The sequence below is a fragment of the Schistocerca americana genome, chromosome 9, assembly GCF_021461395.2.
Source record: "Schistocerca americana isolate TAMUIC-IGC-003095 chromosome 9, iqSchAmer2.1, whole genome shotgun sequence".
In the NCBI taxonomy this organism is placed as follows: Eukaryota; Metazoa; Arthropoda; class Insecta; order Orthoptera; family Acrididae; genus Schistocerca; species Schistocerca americana.
Window position 1 is genome coordinate 9,694,437 of NC_060127.1, and position 21,595 is coordinate 9,716,031.

The 21,595-nt window shown below is 43.5% G+C and overlaps 1 protein-coding gene and 1 non-coding gene across 4 annotated transcripts in view; one reads left to right on the forward strand and one right to left on the reverse strand.

Moving 5' to 3' along the window:
• Positions 1-21,595, reverse strand: part of LOC124550907 (G patch domain-containing protein 2) — a 142,640-nt gene that overhangs the window by 54,675 nt on the left and 66,370 nt on the right. For all 3 annotated transcript variants that reach the window (XM_047125695.1, XM_047125696.1, XM_047125693.1), the window contains 2 exons: positions 6,065-6,159; positions 3,474-3,625 (listed from right to left, as the gene is read on the reverse strand). In XM_047125695.1, the coding sequence (XP_046981651.1) occupies positions 3,474-3,625; positions 6,065-6,159 (247 nt within the window). The remainder of the gene's footprint in view (positions 1-3,473; positions 3,626-6,064; positions 6,160-21,595) is intronic.
• Positions 12,867-12,941, forward strand: Trnas-cga. The gene has a single exon. It is a non-coding gene; the product is annotated as a tRNA-Ser (tRNA).

The window sequence follows — 21,595 nt, forward strand, 5'->3', positions numbered from 1 at the left end:
AGTACACGGCTTATGTTGTCTAGAGTCCAACCATGCCTAGATGCTCAATACCGCTATTCGATCACGTCCGCAGTGTTATTTTGTGCCAGGAACGCTCTCAACAAGGGAAGTGTCCTGGTGTCTCAGAGTGAACCAAAGCAATGTTGTTCGGACATGGAGGAGATTGACACAGGAACTGTTGATGACATATCTCGCTCAGGCCACCCATGGGCTACTACTACAGTGGATGACCGCTATCTACAGATTATGGCTTGGAGGAACCCTGACAGCAATGACACCCTGCTGGAGAAAACTTTTCATGCAGCCACAGGTCGTCATGTTACGACTCAAACTGTGAGCAATACATTGCATGATGAGCAACTTCACTCCCGACATCCATGGTGAGGTCCATCTTTGCAACCACAACACCATGCAGCACGGTACAGATGGGCCCAACAACATGCCAAATGGACCACTCGGGATTGGCATCACATTCTCTTTCAACGATGAGTGTCGCATATGCCTTCAGCCAGACAATCGTTGGAGACGTGTTTGGAGGCAACCTGGTCAGGCTGAACGTGTAAGACACACTGTCCAGCGAGTGCAGAAAGGTGGAGGTTCCCTGCTGTTCTGGGGTGGCATTATGTGGGGCCGACGTACACCGCTGGTGGTCACGGAAGACACGTAACGGCTGTATGATACGTGAATCCCATACTCCAACCAAAAGTGCAACCATATCAGCAGCATATTGACGAGGCATTAGTCTTCATGGATGACAATTCATGGCACCATCGTGCACATCTTGTGAACGACTTCCTTCAGGATAACAACATTGCTCGACTAGTGGCCAACATGTTCTCCAGACATGAACCCTATTATACATGCCTGGGATAGACTGAAAAGGGCTGTTTATGGACGACGTGACCTACCAATCACTCTGAAGGATCCATGCTGAATCATTGTTGAAGAATGAGACAATCTGAATGAACAGTGCCTTGATGAACTTGTGAATAATATGGCATGACGAATACAGGCAAGAGGATGTGCTACTGGGTGTTAGAGGTACTGGTGTGTACAGCAATCTGGTCCACCACCACTGAACGTCTCGCTCTATGGTGGGACAACATGCAATGTGTGGTTTTCATGAGTAATAAAAAGGGTGGAAATGATGTTTATGTTGATCACTTTTCCAATTTTCTGTACAGGTTCTGGAATTCTCGGAACCGAGGTGATGCAAAACTTTTTTTTTTGTTTAATGTGTGTCCAGATTCCTTCTTCTTAAACTAGTCTTTATGAGCCAATCAACTTTGCTCTAGGTCTCCCTCTTGCCATTTTGCCCTCGAACTTTGCCTCCATCATTTGTTTTGGTATTCTTCCATCTTCCATTCTCTTTACATGTCCAAAGCATTTTAGCCTGGTCTTCTCAATTCTCCCATTTAGCTTTTCTACTCCGTCTCGGTCTACCTCTCCCCACTTTCCCTAATATACGTCTTTGGAATTTCATTTCAGTGGCTTGGATTCTACTCTCCTCTCTTTTTGCCGCTGTCCAGATCTCTGTTGCATATGTCAATATGGGTGTGTAAAGCACCTCCCACAATCCATTGTATGTTGTACCCTTTTGCCTAACTTCTGCCTCTGATCTTGCATTCTCCATTATTACACTTCCTAGATATTTAAAGTCATTCAATTTCAATATCCTGACCTTTGTCCCTTTCCTTCCCCGTCTCCTTTGATTATCACTACAGGCTCATTTTTCTCCACACTGCATTTCTTTCCGTATTTCTTTTCTTTTCAATTTAAGATGTCTGTTTTTCTTGTACATCCTCACTGCTGATTCCTCACACCACAGTATCATCGGTGAATAGCAATATGTTAATTTCCCTTCCTCTGTTATTTTGTCTTTTTCACAATATCATCACACACCATTATCAGTAACAAAAGTGACACCCCTCTTCCTTGTCACAATCCTGTAACATTCCCAAACCATTCTGTTTTTTCAATTTGCATATGGACACAACTGAAGCTTCTGTTGCACATTGCTTGAAAGATTCCGACTGTTTGTTTTCCAACTCCCACTCTCAAAGGTTTCCCCACACCTTTTCTCTGGGTACATTATCGTATGTCTTCATGAAGTTGAGAAATGTCATCATTGGGTCTTTCCCACACTCCTGATGCCTTTTCATCAGTTGTCTCATCCTGAAGACTGGGTCCACTACTATTCTGACATGTAAAAGGCCATACTGCTCCTCTTATGATAAACCTTCCAGTTTTCCCCCTCACTCTTCTATCCACTATTCCCTCCATTAGTTTTGCTACTTGTGATATGAATGTGATCCCTCGCAGTTATCACATACTTTTCTGTCTCTCTTCTTGAACATTGGAATTACTGTTCCATTTCCTCATTCTTCAGGCACAGATTTCGAGTGCATCTTGGTAATCTATATAACCACTGTAGCCCAGTAGGTCCAGCTGCCTTTATCATTGTCACACTCATTTCATCTAAACCAGTTGCTTTCCTGTTTTCATTCTTCTAAGTTCTAGTTCTGCTTCTAACACTGTAATATCTTTTTCTTCTTCCACACCCAGATGCTGTGTTGTGCTACCGTTCCCTTTTCATAGCTGTTTTTCACATTTAGCAGTTTGTCAAAGTAATCTTTCCATTTTTCTTTATCTCCTCTTGCTGTGTTATAAGCCCTTCATCTTCCCCTTTTACTAGCTCTGTGTAAGTGCTTTCCTTCCTATTACTCCCTGTAATTCTAGACAGCATCCTTTTTACCCCCGGCAATTCTTTTTGAACTCTTGTGCGAATTCCTCCCAGCTTTTCCTCTTTTCTTCTGCTATCACAGTCTTATACTTCTTGTTACTTTCCTGGCATTTCCTTTTAATTTTTTCCTTTTTATCTCTGTTTCACACACACCATGCTTTCTTGCTTTCTTTTACTGTTATCACAACCTGCTCATTCCAATATGGTGTCTCCTTACCCTCCACCCTTCCAGACATTCTGCCAAATGCCTCTTTGAAACTACCTCGTTCCTCTTCCACACTTCCACAATCAGGACCTGAGATTTTAATCATAAGTAACCCCTGAACTTTCTTTGTACCTTCCAATACAGTGAAGTCTGGTAGAAGGAGGAAATGAGGAAATCTGTGTACTGTATTAACAATAAACTATCTATACCCTAATTTCTAGGGTTTTCTTGATGTGACTCATTAATGATATGCTTAAAAATGGAATCAAAAAATTTTCTGAACACCTGAAAGCACGTCACTAGCTTTCTCAATGTGTTTCATGCTTATGCCAGCAAGTGTTGTCCTATTGGAAAACACCCCGGAATGTAGTTCATTAATGGCAGCACAACGGGTCAAATCACCAGATTGACATATAAATTTGCAGTCAGGTCACATGGGCAACCACAAGAGTGCGCCTGCTGTCATATAAAATTACATTTCAGACCATAATTCCAGGTGTAGGTCGAGTGTGCCAAGTGACTTGCCTGCGTGTACTCGGATGTACTGGTGAGAAGTTCTCGTTGAAGGAGTCCGACTCGATGTTGCCGTGGAGCAGCGGTACGTGACGTGCCTGGAGGCTGAACGGAGTCAGCTGGCGGTGCACACCGGCTGTCGGCCCCGCATCGTCAGAATCGCTCTGTTTGGGAGACGGACCACAGTCAGTCAGTCAGTTATCACTGTGGACAGCTCACTGCGCAAGACTCACAGTGCACAGAGAGATGTAAACAACACGGAAATACTGAGCACTACATGAACATAGCTTCCGTTCTAACAGACTGCAAAAGAAAACCAAGTTTAGTACAAAAGTTCTCCAGGAATTGCAAACAACTAGCAGGGAGAGATAGGAATGTTGTTAATTTCAGCAGCAGGTCATTTTCAACCCCACCGGTTTGTCAAAAACAACGCACAGAATAAGTCCAATGCTACCACTAAGTTACAGCTTATGTCTATACTTCAAGCACAACTTATTTTACAAAGAAACACCTACAGGAATATGCAGCTACAGGGTGAGTATGTCTTATTACACCCAGCCAAAAGACAAACTGTTTCACACACCACTCACAAGCCGCTCTGTTTATCTCTCATTTGCACTATATTGCTGGGCAGAGGAGTGGAAATACTGGTTTGGTGTTATCACTTTGTGACAAGCTTCTTTTTGAAATTTGTGGTTCTGGCTTTGAAGGATGTGAGGAAATTAGGATTCTGTAATTCCTCACTAATGATGATGTAACAGAGGCAAATTCAAGCTTGGATTAGGCAAAGGATATTGGCTATGTCCTTTTCAAAGGAACTAGCCCAGCATCTTCCATACAAAATTTAGGGCAACTGTGGAAAAGTGAAATCTGGATACCTGAACAAACTATGGTAAAATGCACAATGCATAGTTTCATGCCGAAAGTAGTCCCACTGCCTGCAGTCTATTTTTAGCACAGGTACACTGCACCAAAGAAGAAGCTGGGAGGGTTATGGATCAGATCATCTGCACTGTTCACATTGGCTACCACTTCATGGTGCAGTTTGAGTCTGCCTGTGTGCCCACCATTACAGTTGAGATCACTAAACATGTAGAATCCACACAGAATTCAGCAAATGTCCACATTTATCCTTCCCATGTTTTCATTTAAAACTTTGGTAATCAGTTTTGCATCTCTGTAAGAAATCTCCGCATTTCAACAGAGCCAAAATTATGGAACTTTGTTTTTGGTGGACGTATGTGAAAACTGTATTCTTATACAAGTGATAGCTTTGCGTATGACTGAGTGTCTACCAACTTTCTCAGAAGCAGAAATGTAGAAAAATAAAGTATCTAGAGAAGAAGTCATAGGTGGTGCTTTGAGAGACCAGGCCACCAAATCTCCATAATGTTACACTACTTCTACACCTACATACATTCCTCAGTTTGTCACAAATTGGAACCTCTGAACTACCTGAACAGTATTTAGGAAAAAGACAGTGACCTTTCCTCCAAGGATTGCCACCTAAGTTTGCAGTGGCTTCTGTAACACTTTTGTGCTGATCGAGGCAGTGGGTCACAAAAGTATGCACATAAGGGGCACGAACAGCATTGCATGCTGGGACATCATCGTGAAGGACATGGAGGTGCCACATACACTTTGAGGCCTGCATCATCAGTACCTGACAGTCTGAAAGGAGCCATATTGTGGGTCTCCATTTGGTCGGCTGGTCAAATTGTGTAATACCCAGATTTGTGGGGCATTCAGATGTGACTGTCCCAATGTCAGCCCGCATCAGAAAATCACGGCAGGCATTCTCACCATCGAGGCTCCAGTCGACTGTGTCTGACCACATCGAGGGAGGGATATCTTACTGTGGACTGAGCACATCATATTCCCTCCAAATCTGTACCTGGCATCTGAGAACAAGTAATGGGCTCCCCGCAACACTGTATTTCATCCCAACTATTGGTTGAGACTAACAGCAGCCAGCGTACGGATTACGGCCCCATGTATAAGCTGCTAGTAAACCCGCAACACAAACAATTTTACTCGAACTGGTGTCACAATCATGAAACACAGACTTTTAATGACCAGAGCCACACTGTGTTTGGCGGTAAATCATGATTTGCACTATCCCTGATAACCCTCCTCGGTGAGTACGGTGATAAACTTGGAGACAGGTCCCATTCTTCCAGTGTTTTGGAGGGGCACCGAAGTGTTCACTTAGTGTGTTGCTTTGAGCCATCAGGCATGACTGCACGTCAAAATCTGGCAGTGACTGAGGGAACTCAGAGCACAATGCTGTGTATCAGACATCCGAGGTCCTCTTTGTGTTACTTCTCACGTAAAAGTCTTGTGATATCATTTTACAATACAACAACGCTCATCGACATTTGCCACATGTTGCTATGATTGAACTAACATCACTTACCCTCTTCACCTGGTGAATTTCACATCTCTTCCTACCCTTCTGGGTGCTTCACTTTCTCTCTCTCTCTCTCTCTCTCTCTCTCTCTCTCTCTCTCTCTCTCTCTCTCTCTCTCTCTCCCCACACACACACACACACACACACACACACACACACACACACACACACACACACACACACACACCCTTACCTGATGAAGACTAGACATGCCACGGTCCCGGGAAAATGCTGGGTCCACACTGCTTGTCGAGTCATCGCTCTGCGTCTTGTGATTGGTTGCTGCAGCTGGAAAAGAGAAACACAATCACCTATTTGCCAAGTGCATTCTTGAAAGAAAAAATATAATAATTTTATATCACTATAAATCTCTCACAAAGTCACAGAATAAAATATCATACTGTGAATGAGATGAGACATAAGTGAAATAAAAACCAATTTTTACTTATACTAACAGATGACATGACGGTAATGTTAAAGCGCACTGAATATCTAGAATCCACAATAAGTACCCCATTGTTTTTATATGTCCTGTTGTTTAGAAGAAACCTAATGACAGTATTTTCATGAATAGACAAACATTTAAAATTTTACACACTGATCTCGATTCAAACGTACTTTCTTTCACGAGAAACTGCCTTTCTAACTACCTAGTCTTTTCCTATGTTCAAATGATGCACAAAACAACTTCTCGCCATTCTAAAAGCCACGTGCCTTTTTTGAGGTCTTCGATTACCTTGTCAATGACACAATGGAAGTTCAGTTTATCCTGCTGCTGTGGTAGGCAAAAGAAACAAGTCTTACAATGCACGTAGATTTAAATCTGAAACACGGGTAACACTTTCCAGCTTCTCTGGGTTTTATTACAGCCTGAAGAACTTTGGATAACAGTAGCATCAGAAGCAGAGTAATCAAAAATAATATTCCATTCACTGCAGTGATAGCTAAAGACTTAAGTTTCCATTGCATCCTTCAAACTGACCTACATATTTAATATTGCATCCTAAATAATTTTAGCCAAACACTGTAGTGATTCAGTCAGGGAGGTAAAAAGCATATACTTCCTCTCATCATCCTCAAAACAATTTCGACTTCTTGATACAGTTACACAAATAAAATCCTTTGCAATACAGCCACTAAATGTAATCACACTCATGACTGAATAATTGCCACTGAGTAAGTTTGAATATCATGGTAGCTGTCTTACCACAGTTCAACATGTTACCCAAATGGACTTAGAACTTAAAAATAAGGTAGTAAGAAACATGAATTATGTGATAACAACAGGTGTAGTAGTTGATATTTTACAACTAGGAAAGAAATCCTTGTGAACTTGCTGAATTAACCATAACAGTGTGTGGCTGAAATTATTTAGACTGCAGTAATCACTGTAAGGTCAGTCTGATGGATACACTGGACTCTGAGTTCTACTTCAATGCCGAAGCTCTGTATAATCTGTGTTATGGGTAATGAAAGATTTTGTACATATAGAAAACATTTTGTATGTGTAGAAAAATTCTCTCACTTTTCCTACTTCATTTGCACATTTGTTGTGGCATCACAGTGAGTGTTTACTCGTCACTGAGGAAGAAAGTATTTGTGATGATATGTGGTGTCCACCCCAGAACCTCTTGCAAACAGCTCTTTAATCAGTTGAGCAGACTTACAGCAGCTGCAGAGTACTTTATTCCCTTCTGAATCCATTGTCAACAATCAATCACAATTTAGAAAAAACAGTAACATCCATAAATCTAATACTGAATACGAAATGTATTCAGCAACAAAAAGAATCTTTGACCAACTATGCAGTTGTGTAAAGAATTTAATAGATAATTTTAACTTCAATCACAAACTGAAAATGTATCTGCTTGACAACTCCCCTAGTTCCCTGGAAGAATTGTTTACAGCAACATTATATTTGCAGGTGCCTCAACCACACTCCTCAAAGGCATTTGCAGCTGCTGTAAGTTTTTCTCAAATTTGTGTTACTCTAGTGATTTCAATACAGGTACAAGTAATATTGTGGCCCAGCAAAAGTAAGCAACAATTAATTCAGAAAGTGGAGTGCTTTCCTGTATTGTGGAGACAGGACACGTTTATTCTACGAATAGGGTTATAAAGCAAGCCACAGTTAAAAATACAGCGGCAGATGATACAACAGATACCGAAATGAGAAATATATATGGAAAACAAATTATTATAACGCAACGGCGGCGACAGCTGATCACACCATTATGAACTACCATTTGCCCTCCATGCGACTGTCAAAAAACACTTTTGCATGTACTTGCAGCAGGTTCCTGAAATGAAATCGCAACTTATCTGAAATTGCTATTAAACGAGGAAGTCATCGTCCCAACAACGAATAATATTTTGTAGAATCTGACCACACACAGATCGACGAGACTTAAGGAATCTTTATCGGCTACGAAACCACTGGAATTTTGATCGGTTATAGTTACCGGAGGGTATTTTTTTTTAATATATAAAAGTTCACAGTCGCGTACAAGTCACGTTTAGCAGGCTATTTCCCTCGAATAGAAATGAATAGATGGTTATCTGTCTACAAGAAGCGTGAAAACCCAAAAATGCTTTAATCTTGTTTCCAGTAAATGGACATTGATCTCTGCCACCAGTAAGGTTCACGTATACTTAATAGAAAGTAGATGATTAAAATAGCAACAGATGCATTTTTTCTGTGGATGATGTTTTGCGTTTACTGCGTTGTAAACGGCTCCATACACGATCCGTCGCACAGCCGACCGATCGTTTCGTAGATCGCATGTGTGTGGACAACTACAAAGATCATTCGCTGATCGCATGGAAATCTCTGGCAATCTGATGGATTGCATGCGATATGGCATCCTGCCTTGTTAGCAGCGGTGTGTGGCAATAAGGTTACAACTTGTTCTGTGTTTATTATGCATGGTTCACCCCCGAATCTGGGCGGAGGGGTGGGGGGCAAAACTGGGTATCTGGCTCCGAAAGGCAATTTCAGGAGGCGCCAAATTCTTATTCTTGAAGAAAAAAACACCCTTGTATCACAAAGCCGATTATTCATATTGTTTTCAAACGCATCTCTGTTAGTTTTTGAACATTTTTGAACACACTCTCGAGTTGATTTCTGAACGAATTATATGATCATCTTTGGATGTGTGCTGTGTGCATAGTGTAGATGATGTCGAACTAAAGACACTTTCCCACAGACAAAACGCGGCGGGACTATACGAGCTGAGCCGAGTAAACTCGAACGGGTGAATGCAAATCGCCATTTTGTGGTTGATTGGGTGCGCGAATTATCAGCATTGTTATAATTATTAGCAAAATCCGTAGAAAAAGGAATAACAGGTACGAAAGATTACATCTTCTCGGTGTATCTACGAAGATGAAATTTTGACAGGAAATTATTGCCAGATCGCTACGCTACTAACGGCTAGTTGTGCAGCCCCTGGTTGAGAGCTGTTAAGTGCTATTCGCGGAATAGCGCGGAAAACGTATTGTACGAACACGCAATAACGCCCAACCGGAGAATAAACGCGGGATAACTAAACCGGTGATTCTGGAAGGGTTAGAGAAGTTAACCGATGAATAAGTTTTGACAACGGAAGGAATAGTTCACTAGGAGCGAATGGAATTCCAGCTCGATTTTACAAAGAGTACACCATGGCACTGGCTCTGTACCTAGCTTGCATTTATCATGGACCTCACGCCAAGCACACAGTCCCAAGGGACTGGTGGGGAAAATGCGGAGGCAAGTGCAAAGGGGTACAAAGGGTAAGAGAACGGACCCGATAAGTCACAGACTAATATCCCTAACGTCTGTCTGCGGCTGCATAATCCTTTAACATATTCTTAGTTTGAATACATAAAACTTTCTTGAGACAGAGAAGCGTATGTACGCGAATCAGCACTGTTTTAGAAAGCATCGCTCGTGCGAAACTGAGCTTGCCCTTTATCATAAGATGTACTGCGAACTACGGATGAAGGGCAAGGGCAATAGGCAGAATCCACTTTTCTAGCATTGGACACGGTGACCCCATTGCAAGCTGTTGAAGGTACGAGCATATGGAATAGGTTCACATCTATCTGAGTGGCCCGAAGACTTCTTACATAATAAGACACAGTATGTTGTCGTGCCCTTAAGGCAATTTACAACAAGAGTTACGGCAATCAGTAGTGCTGCTATTGAAAACGTCTCCACTCATACATCGTGTACATACTTGCACTTTCATTATAAGAATAACGAAAACAAAATGAGTAATAAACGTAAAACGAATTGTACTGGCACACTGAAATGGTGTACACACTCTAGTTGGCGTCAGCAGAAAATGTAATGTTCTCTGTAAAGTGACGTAAACTTCCCAAGAAAAGCATTTCAAAACAAGTTTAATTATAATACTCGTTTATCTTACGTTATGTTTTACAAGTCTTCGTGGAGCTGCAACTGCTACTAAACATAGCAGTTCATTTTCCATAGCAGAACTTCTCAATACAGTGACTTTCATGATACTGATTGAAATCGCTTGGCAAATGGCTCTTGTGTGGAATGTCGAGGCGTGCGAACGATTGCGGGCGATATAGCATGCGACGGATCGCTGCTATCCCTACTAGGTGTGCTTAACCTTTTCAGACCCGAATTTTTTCTGGGGGGAAGGAAATTTTTTTTTAAATACTGTAATGGACTTGGGTGATTTTTTTTCATGATTCTAGTAGCAACATTTATAAAAAGGTATGTTACCATTTTCGAAAACAATTTTGTACACATTTGTGTACACTGGCTCTCAATCAACACTGAAATCATAGCAGACAAAACTAATTTATTTAAACATTACACATAAATTTTAAATCATTTACACACAAAATACATGCAAAATTCACCATAGTTTTAATTAAAAATGAAATGAGTCAGGAATTATGTCCATCATGTGGTTCTAATTGACATGAAATGAACGGAAACAGTTTTCTTCCTTTGACAAACAAAGATGTACGTTACATTTTTCACATTTTATTCGTGAACGTCCCTTGCATCCCGGAAATTTACACCTGGTAGGTAGTGCACCACTTTCATGAAGAGGCAAGTCACGTGTTCCATCATACTGAATCTCTTGAGGAGGCCTAGTTTCTCCTCGTCGTCTTTGAACAGGTGCATCTGGAGGTGTGGCAGATGGTCGGCCTCGTTTTATATTCGAGGTATCCATCCCACTTAAAACTGGAACATCAGCCAGCTTCATACGGAAGTGTAGCAGATCCATTATTTTCTTCGTTGGTAGACCAACTGCATTGGCATTTTTCCTGTATTCGCACCAGATCTGTGTCACAGCAAAATCTATAGCATGGAAAATAGCTCTGAGTGTCCATTTCTTTGACTTTATAAAAATTCTGTAGTATGACATCAATTGATCAAAAAGATCAACTCCGCCCATGCCATGGTTGTAGCATTTTACAATCTCTAGTCGATCGATAGTAACATATTTACTTTCTTTTTTTTTCTCCCAACGTTCAACTTTGTCAATTTCTCCTTTTCCAATAAAATTAGAGCCTACAACTGTTTTGTTCTCAACCCATTTTACCAGTGTTATGTCATTGTGCTACAAATTGAAAATCCTCTTTCCTTCTTCATTGCCTCCTTATCTAGTATTAGAGGAGGAGTTGCAAAACGATTAACTCTGACAGTTCCAGCAGCACAAATTTTTTCTGGTTTCAACGCTTGTAAAAGCTTGTATGAAGAAAAGAAATTGTCAAAATATATCTTATGCCCCATTTCGTTTTTTATTCTCTGGGCTAATTGTAAAACTACTGTTGGACCTTGGCCAAATTCCTTCAAAAAAGATGTCTGAAATTCAGTCGATGCTCCCTGATAAAGAATAAAATCATAGGCTTGTCCACTCTTACCACATAACATGTACATTTTGATACCCCACGGAGAAGTCTTTCCCTTCACATACTGTTTTGCTGACAGCTTCCCTGTGAATGGGATCATTGCCTCATCAACAGCAAGCTCTTCCTCCATGGATAACTCAAGACGTCTGTTACGGATGGCAGTATATACAGGCGAACTTAATAGAATTTGTCTTTATTGTCTGCTGGTATAGCCATGTTGTTAACAAGATGCAAATTTGTTCTGCGTTGGAAGAATCTATTTCTGGGCATAATGTCCAAGAATAATTGCATTTTTCAATGTCGTGTCCCAATACATTCGGACTCCAGGAAATTTTAGAGTTCCCATAATTATATGAAGCCCAAACAAGATTTGGAGTTCCGCTGGGGTAGTTTGTTTGAAATTGCTAATTGTTCCACTCTGCAAGGCATATGGGTTTGTCATATCAGCCATAGTACTGAATAGATCATCGGTAATGTACTTGCTGAAATAAGTTGAAGGATAAAGTATTTCCTGTTCTTCAATACATTGTTCCTATTCGTAATATGAATCCAGTATAGAGAGAGGACGATGACGCCACTTGATGTCCTTTTTTTCTGACAAAATGTATTTTACATCACTGAGCTCATTGTTGGTAAGTGGATCACTGTCTTGAATATCGGTAGCGTTGTTATCATTGTCACTGCACACACCACTTTCATTATTTGCAGTTGACTCATCATTGGTTTCTCCCCTGTTTATTTTGTCAGCCCTCACTCTCTCTTTCTTCTCTCTTGAAGTACAGTAGGGTTCTACATCAGGAACTATTTCTTCATCTGACGATAAATCGAAATCTGACACCTCTCCATTCAGCAGCAACTCTAAAATGGCATCTGCATCTCGCTCAGTGCTGAAATACTATTTCTTCGACATGATGAACAGAACTGAAATATTCACAAATAATAATATCAGTAGTGGTATTTCCCTAAAATAATAATTTACAGTAGACCTAACGACATTGTCATCAACTGGAGCTTCAATGCTGTGGGGAATGCTGCGAGGAGAGCTTCTGTGAAGTTTGGAAGGTAGGAGACGAGATACTGGCGGAATTAAAGCTTTGAGAACGGGGCGTGAGTCGTGCTTGGGTAGCTCAGTTGGTAGAGCATTTGCCCGCGAAAGGCAAAGGTCCCGAGTTCGAGTCTCGGTCCGGCACACAGTTTTAATCTGCCAGGAAGTTTCAATTCTGTAGCTATCTGACGTTTAAGGGAAAAAATGAGTTATGAATGGCGAAGAAGCCATATTGGTTTTCCGTTTGTTTTACCTTCGTGAAAACTATTGAATTTGTTGACTTCTAGGCTGAATTTGTCTGTTGAGTAAGGTATCTTGTTCAATCCGTATTTCTTCTAAGCACTTTCTTCTCTTGCCTCCCCCCCCCCCCCCCCCACCTGTCTTGCTTTAGATCTTCTTGGTTAATCTGTCTTTCCTCATTCTCTCTGCACGTCCATATGGTGTAACACGTCTCTCATTGATCTCATCTGTAATTTTAGGACGGAATGAATATATTTCCTTGTTAGGTTTTAATCGCAAGTAACATCTTTGTTCTTGATTGCACGTCGTATTTCTGGTAAAATTTTTCCTTCTATCTTAGACAAATCTAATGCCGTTTTGCAATCAGATAAAAGTAGTGTTTACGACCCTTACAGGAATCTGATTTTTCAAGTGTATTATGGTACCTTAATTTGACATCTTCAATAGCACATTTTGTTGTATACACTTTTCTCGCTTTGACGCATACGCTTTTCATTTTGTTCAGTTCTGATTTTAATTGCTATTTTTTCACTTTTTATGTTTATTAATTTATCCACTTTGGTTCCAGAACAGAGCAACTGTTTCCGTAAATTACACTGTAGTAAGTACTGCAACCAGCCCAAAGTTTTTTTGAAATGATTTTATTTAGTTTTGGCCTGAGTCCGTCATCAGAGGGTTGACTTCTTCGTAAGTTTTACAATTTTCTCTTCATGAAAAGCCCTCCTTTACATATTAGGAGGCCGAGGTCTGATTTTCGTTTACTATCGATGCTGATCAAAGAACTGAACTACATACAAGACTTTATGTTTATATTTCACCCTGGTATTTACACTTATCAGCTCTCTTGATGTTGGCATACATTGTGTTTAAAATTCTTGGCGAGTTACTTTCATTTTCGCGTATATCTTCTTTTCAAACGACATCAGCAGACCTGGCTTTTCAGCTATTTCCTTCACAAGTTATAGTCTTTACTCTGCTGTCTGTCAGACTGCATCTGTAATTACGAGATCATCCGCTCCCAGGCCGAATAATTTATTGTTCCATCGATCTACACAGGTTTATGTAGTCATTTCTGTTTTTTTTTCCCTCTCTCTTACACCCTCTTATAACTTTTTCCAGCACACAGCTGAATACTAGTGGTTACAAAATGTCTCCTTGCCTGACTCCTGGGGGCATAATTTTGAATGGACTGGAAGACGTTTCAAGGAATATTACTTTAGATACCGTGAATTACTGCGCACAATCTTACTGCTGTGCCGGAAAACAAGAATGGCTGGGGCATACCAGAGGGCTCGCGTCTTTTGTGATACGCGCCAAGAAGAGACAAGGCAGTCCCTGTTCCTGGGACCCCATTGTCCAGGCAGGGAACACAACCGGTGAATCCCTCTACCTGCGCCGCTAAGGAATTCCTCTATACAGTTAAAAGGTCGGCTTCTCCTGTCAATAATACGGGCCACCCACTAACAAGAACCTTCTAACACCGACGGAAATCCCAAAAGTGTGTGGGTTTGTGGAACGTAACTTCGGTTTCAGGCAGAGAAAGGGGGTGAAGATAATAAATCTCACAGCAGACAAACAGAGTGCATATTAACTACGCACCTTTTATCATCGCTAATGATATAATACCCATCATTCTACAGCCAACCTGCACCTTTTCCACCATATCTACATTTGTTCTAGACACATCATCATTCACCTATTCTGCGTTCCACTCGACGATGATATGCAGGAAGAAAGATTGTCGGCACCCCTCAGTAGGAGTCAGAATGTGTCTCATTTTGGCGTCGCCAGAATAAGAGGAGGGCGGTACTGTGTCGTCTGGATCGAGATCATGGTTACTGGTTTTGGGTGCTAATCGGCAAGGTCATCAACACCTTTGCTTGAAATACAGACGAAGGTGACGAAAAGCTATTAAAAATAACACATTTTAAAAGCAAATTGTATCCTCACAAAAATACTGAAAACACAACCCTGACATTGTGATACCTATAAAAAACCAACCATAACAGTCTGACAGAAAATAGACCAGGAAGAACACAGTTAAAATGGGACTGACAACGGTCGCTGGGTGGTTATTTAGCAGCAACGGGTGCTCGCGTCCAACATACCTGGAACAAGTTCTGATGTCTGACAAAATTTTAAAAGAAAGAACCGCGTTCGTCTCATAAACGGTTAAAACAGAGGGCAGGTCCTCTGGGACACCCAGGTCTACAATCAGGTCATCAAATAAAACACGCCTCACTAAAATATGTTGTAACGAGATAACTGTGTTCCACATCGGTGGCACGTGTCGTCTGTAGGAAAGCAGTGACAGCAAATGGATCGATCAGGAGAGCTCAGTGACTCCGTAAGTAGACTGCTGACGGTGAGTGAAACATCCGTCAGGGGTATCTAACCTTCTAAAGCTGCCCAAGTTGACTGTTCCTCGTGTGATCGCTAACTGATAACGCGAACGAACAACCACGGCTGAACCAAGACCATGCGCAGATCTCATGTACTGACGAATAACTACACTCGAGCACTGGTGAGGCACACTAAAAAATCACACCAGCAGTGTAGCTGGCACAATGACTGTGCGTACGGAATTATTAACAATGGCGCGCATGGTCGAGTAGCATTTCTGTAGCCAAAGCTTCATGTGGTGTAAAGAACGACGCCATTGGACACTGGACCACTGGTTGGTTGATGTGGTGGAGAAGACCAAATAGCGAGGTCATCGGTCCCATCGGATTGGGGAAGGATGTCGGTCGTGCCCTTTTAAAGGAACCATCCCAGTATTTGCCTGACGCGACTTAGGGAAATCACGGAAAAATCAGGATGGTAGGAGGCAGGTTTGAACCGTCGTCCTCCCGAATGTGAATCCAGTGGGTTAAGCACTGCGCTACCTCCCTCGGTTGGATGACTGGAAACGAGTGATTTCGAGTATTTAATCGCGCCATACTCTGCTGCAGTTCAATGGAAGGGTCTCGCTTTGGCGAATTCTAGAGACCATTACCTGGTACTGTATGTGGTGCGAAGAGAAGTATGCAGGAGGTGGTGTAACGGTAAGGGGGTGTGTTTCTCGTGGCTAGGGTGTGTTCTCCTCACCGTGCTTACGAAAACATTAAATGCGGAAGCATGTGGACACTTTTTACGGCGTTATGTACTGTGTACAGTAGAAAAAGTTCGCAGACAATGACTGACTGTCGCTCATGACAATGCACCCTGTCATAAAGCAGTATAAGCGAGGCAATAATGGGTTATGGACAACAACTTTACTGAAATGGACTGGCCCACCCAGGACCCGGCCTGAACGCGATGGATCACCTTTGGGATCAGTCACAGCATCGACTTTGCTGCAGACCCAACAGTCCAGCATCACTACCATACCTGGTTTCGGCTCTTGAGGACGAGTGGGCAGCCATTCCTCCACAATGATCGCCAGCATCCAAGGAGCCATAAAGGCGAAGGGTGGACACACGCCATATTAATGTCCACTAATAGCTGTCCGGATTCATTTGAGCTTGAGGATGTAGAATCTTTCATGAACTGAGTCAGAACGTGCGTTGTCGGATTTCTGGGGAACAACGTCTCGTTTTAACCCCTCCAACTACAGTTCCTCGAGTGTCTCTGTGACGCACACACGTGCACTAAGCAAACCAGGGACAAATCGTCCATCTCATCTTTAAATCTTTTCCAACTTCTCTCGTCAATGTGTCCCACAACGACTAACAGTACACAAGAACGGGCCAAAGGCGACACTTTTCAGGGACTTCTTTGGTGCGTGAGTTAAAGTTCCCTAAAATACTTTCAATACATCGAGGTGTGGCACCTACCTGCCCCCACGGTTAAATGTATGAGTTCATTCCATCTTAAATCGCTAGTTCCAGAAACTCCTACATACTTTAAGGTCGTGAACGATTCCAGTGATTGAAAGCCGATCGTGTATTGAAACGATATCACATCATTTCGCATATGTACGAGCATTTATTTTTTGACAAGTCTCGACAAAACAATGCGAGCCATGGAACCAGTCAGTACAAAAATGCTGATTAGAACATTTCTAAACAAGGAAGCAACGAATTAATAAGGCAGTATACCAATAATTAAAAACACAGAAAGAAAAAAAAGGTCACAGAAACTCTTGTATAGAAACGGAATGTAACACAAAGATACCCTTAAACTTTGATCTGAATGCTTGGGGTTATCACTGAGTTTTTTCACTTCTGCTCGAAGCCCTTTAAAAGCAAAAAAACGGCTCTCGATAGCGCGCACTTTTCTGTGCAACGCTTAAAGAAAGTTTAATTCCAATACATAACGTTTCAGTCTAGTTTTCACAGAATGAATGTTGCAGTTTCTTCTGAATGAGATATCTTGAACAGAATGACCTCCTCAATGCCAACCAGCAAGGATTCTGAAAACATCGATCATATGAAATCCAACTCGCACTTTTCTCACGTGCTTTGGATCAAAGTAGCCATGTAGAAGTAGTATCTCTTGATTTCCGCAAAGCATTTCACTCAGTCCCACGCCTACGCTTATTGCCACAAGTACGATCGTATGGGGTATGAAGTTAAATTTGTGACTGGATCGAGTACATTTTGGTATGAAGGACGCAGCATGTTATTTTGGATGGAATCTCACGATCATGTGCAGAAGTCATTTCGGATGTGCCCTACGGAAGTGTGTTGGTACCCTCGTTCGTGTCGTATATTAATGACCATCCCGACAGTATTAACACTAAAATAAGGCTTTTTGCAGATATGCAGTTATTTGTAACGAAGTACACTCTGAACGAAGCTGTACAAATACTCAGTGAGAGCTCGATATGATTTCGTAAGTGGTACAATGATTGGCAGCTTGCTTTAAATGTTCAGAAATGTAAAACTGTCCGTTTCGGAAAACGAAAAAACATAATATCCTACGACTACAATACAGGGTATCAGTGAGAATGGAAATACACGAACGATGAAGGGCAACAAACATGTACATGGACAAAAGTGGACAAGAAAACGACAGAAACGCAAGAAACGGGATGAAGTGATCAAAATAACAAAGCAGATTACCATGGCTGGCTGACCATGAGAATAAAAAAAAAACCCATTAAAACCTCCACCCTAGAAGCATTAGGCTGGAGGACACAGAGGGACAAAGGATATGCGCTAAAAGTCAGATCGAGTGATAAAACCCACCCTCACAGATGAAACCGTAGAAGGACTAGCGTGGAGGACACAGAGGGACAAAGGACAGGCGCTAAAAGTCAGATCGAATGATAAAACGCACCCTCACAAATGAAACGTAAAACCGAATCAGCTGATGAGGCGTTGTCTGCTAAAATCAATGATAACGAGTCCGGTAACCCAAGTTTCCGTCGCTGAGCAGTCAAAGTGGGACAGTGCACCAGCATGTGGGCCACACCGACACTCAGGCGGGTCTTCACGGAGCAGGAGGCAACAGTGGGTCGCCCAAGCGTGGCCAATGCGGAGCCGGCAGACGACAGCCGATTCCCTGTGAGAGGCCCGCATGGAAGACTTCCACACATTCGTAGTCTCCTTAATGACTCGCAGTTTGTTGTGTGTACTGTTATGCCATTCCGTCTCCCACAGGCGAAAAACGCTACGGCGTAAGTCAGAACGTAGGTCAGGTTCAGAGATGCTCATTTTCAGAAGCGGTTTCCGCGTAGCCTGCTTGGCCAGCCTGTCGGCAAGTTCGTTGCCTGGGATGCCAACGTGTCCTGGGGTCCACACAAACACCACTGAACGACGGGACCGGTCCAGGGCGTAGATGGACTCCTGGATGGACGCTACCAAAGGATGGCGAGAGTGGCACTGGTCGATAGCTTGTAGGTTGCTCAGGGAGTCAGTACGCAGAGGAAACGATTCCCCAGGGCATGAACGGATAGACTGAAGTGCACGAGAGATGGCCACCAGCTCTACAGTGAATACATTGCAGCCATCGGGCAAGGAATGCTGTTCAAAATGGCCTCTGTGGACGTAGGCGAAGCCAACATGACCGTCAGCCATCGAGCCGTCGGTGCAAACCACTTCAGAGCCCCGGAACACGTCAAGAATCGAAAAGAAGTGACAGCAGAGAGCAGCAGGAGTAACTGAGTCCTTAGAGTCATGCTAAATGTCCAGACGAATCTGCGGCCTACGTGTACACGATTGAGGTGTATGCGGACGGACATGGATGGAAGGTGGTAAAGGGAAGGACTCCAGTTCAGACAGAAGGGATCGCACGCGAACCTCAATCGTTAGCCCTGACCTGGGCCGCCGATGCGGGTGATGAAATGCCGCGGGTGGAAAAAGGAGACAGTGAGTCAGATGCTCAGGAGAACTACGAATGTACTGGTGAGCAGTTGTGCGCGTTGGATCTGCAACGGAGGGACTCCGGCCGCCACCAAGACACTGGTCACTGGACTCGTTATAAAAGCCCCCGTCACTAGACGAACGCCACAGTGGTGCACTGGGTCGAGTACACGCAACGCTGGCGGCACCGCCGAACCATGAACCAGACTCCCGTAATCAAGGTGGGACTGAACAAAAACTCTGTAGAACTGCAGCAGAGTAGAGCGATCTGCACCCCAAATGGTGTTGCTCAGATAGGGGAGGGCAGCACTTCCGCTTAAGCTGACGAAGGTGAGGTAGCCAAGTCAATCGGGCGTCGAAAATCAGCCCTAAGAATCGATACGTCTCCACTACAGTGAGTGGATCGTCATGAAGGTAAAGTTCTGGTTCCGGATGAGCGGTATGACGCTAACAGAAGTGCGTGACACACGACTTAGCGGCCGAAAACTGGAAGCCGTGGGCGAGAGCCCGTGACTGCGCCTTGTGGATGGCTCCCTGTAGGCGCCGCTCAGCAACACCAGTACTGGTGCAGCAGTACGAAATGCAGAAGTCGTCTGCATACAGAGAGGGTGAGACGGACGGCCCTACAGCTGCTCCTAGATCGTCAATGGCCACTAAAAATAGTGATTCACTCAATACAGAACCCTGCGGGACCCCATTCATTCACCTGGATAGGAGGGGAACTACGGGAGGCACCAATTTGGGCACGGAAAGTACGGAGCGACAGGAAATTCTGGATAAAAATCGGGGAGCGGACCTCTGAGACCCCACCCGTTTGGGGAAATCACGGGAAACTTGAATCAGCATGGCCGGACGGGAATTTGAACCTGAATACGAGTCAAGTGTGCTAACCACTGCACCACCACGCTCGGTGACTGCGAGTTCCAGATTATTTACCACGTACGCCTTTCAGTCAGTCAGGGTCGGACTGTAGCCACTCTCATTGGCCATTTCCTTCTCCTGCTCACAGAGCTTGTGTATGGTGCTGTCCCCCGCCAGGAGATTAAGAACCTTTTCCACAATGCATGTTGCGAAAAACTACTGTCACTAGGTAATTGGGAAAATTACTCTCACCGCAAGCCCGGCCACAACTCATTTAGGAGGATACTTGATCAGGCGAGCACAACAACGAAACGGAGCTAGCACACATGGGACGCCGGGAAAGGGCGACCAAATAGTTCCCATCTGAGGGCGTTGTTGTAGAGTATATGCAACGCGGCGCGACTCCGTTGCGGGTACAAAAGCTGCAGCCTGCAGGCAGTCGTGTCTTTCCGACGTGCGAGGAAACGTGGACGATGGCGACGTTGTAGGCAAATGCGCTTAAACACGACCAACGTCCTGTTATTCTTCTCTTGGCTGCCGAAGGGCAAACACCGGTAGACACCCATCGGACAACGAAGAATGTGTATGGAGCAGCATGTTTAATGAAAAACACCGTCGTGGAATGTGGGTCCCAGAGCCAGCCACCTGCTGGAAAGGCGATGCTCACCGGTGTCCACTGCTTACTGATGTCTAGGGACACGGTATCTCCCTCACTGGGGAACGGTACTGCGCAGCGCTGGAGAAATCCAGCGTGCAATGAAGGCGAAGCGTGCGGCGAAAGTGCGACAACAAGTACTGCTGCCTCACGATAACACGTCGCCCCCACATCGCAAATGTCGTAGCGCACAGAGTTCCGCATTCTGAAGTGACAGACACTCCGTCACCCGCCCTACAGTCTTGATCTCTCCCCATGCGATTGTCTCGCCTACAGCTGGTTAAAAAAGCCTTGAAAGGTAGACGGTTCCCGTCAGACGAGGGTGTGCAGCGGGCTGTTACGGACTTCACACAGCAGGACACTGTATCTTACCAGACGTCTGTCTTCAAGCCGGTGTGTCGGTGGGACGATTGCCTCTATGTTGACACTGATTTTGCCTGACTGGCATACCGATCTGGGCTTACGGCCTACGAACGGAAACGTTTTTTTATTATGTATTACATTCCGTCTTCAGTTATGATATGCGAGCACAGTATACGTCCCATAAATCTGCAAGAGAATTTCGTCAGGGAAATACATCTACAGCTCTGAGAATCGATGTTCCGTCCGGTATCATCATCGTGTCTTCGCCTCACGTAAGTTAGCTGAGAGTGAATCTTGTCCACTTGTATGAGGACTACGTAAGCAATGGTTTTCGGCGAGACCGTAAAAGTATTATAGACCAGTGTTTACCACCCTGGGGGTAATTACCTCCTG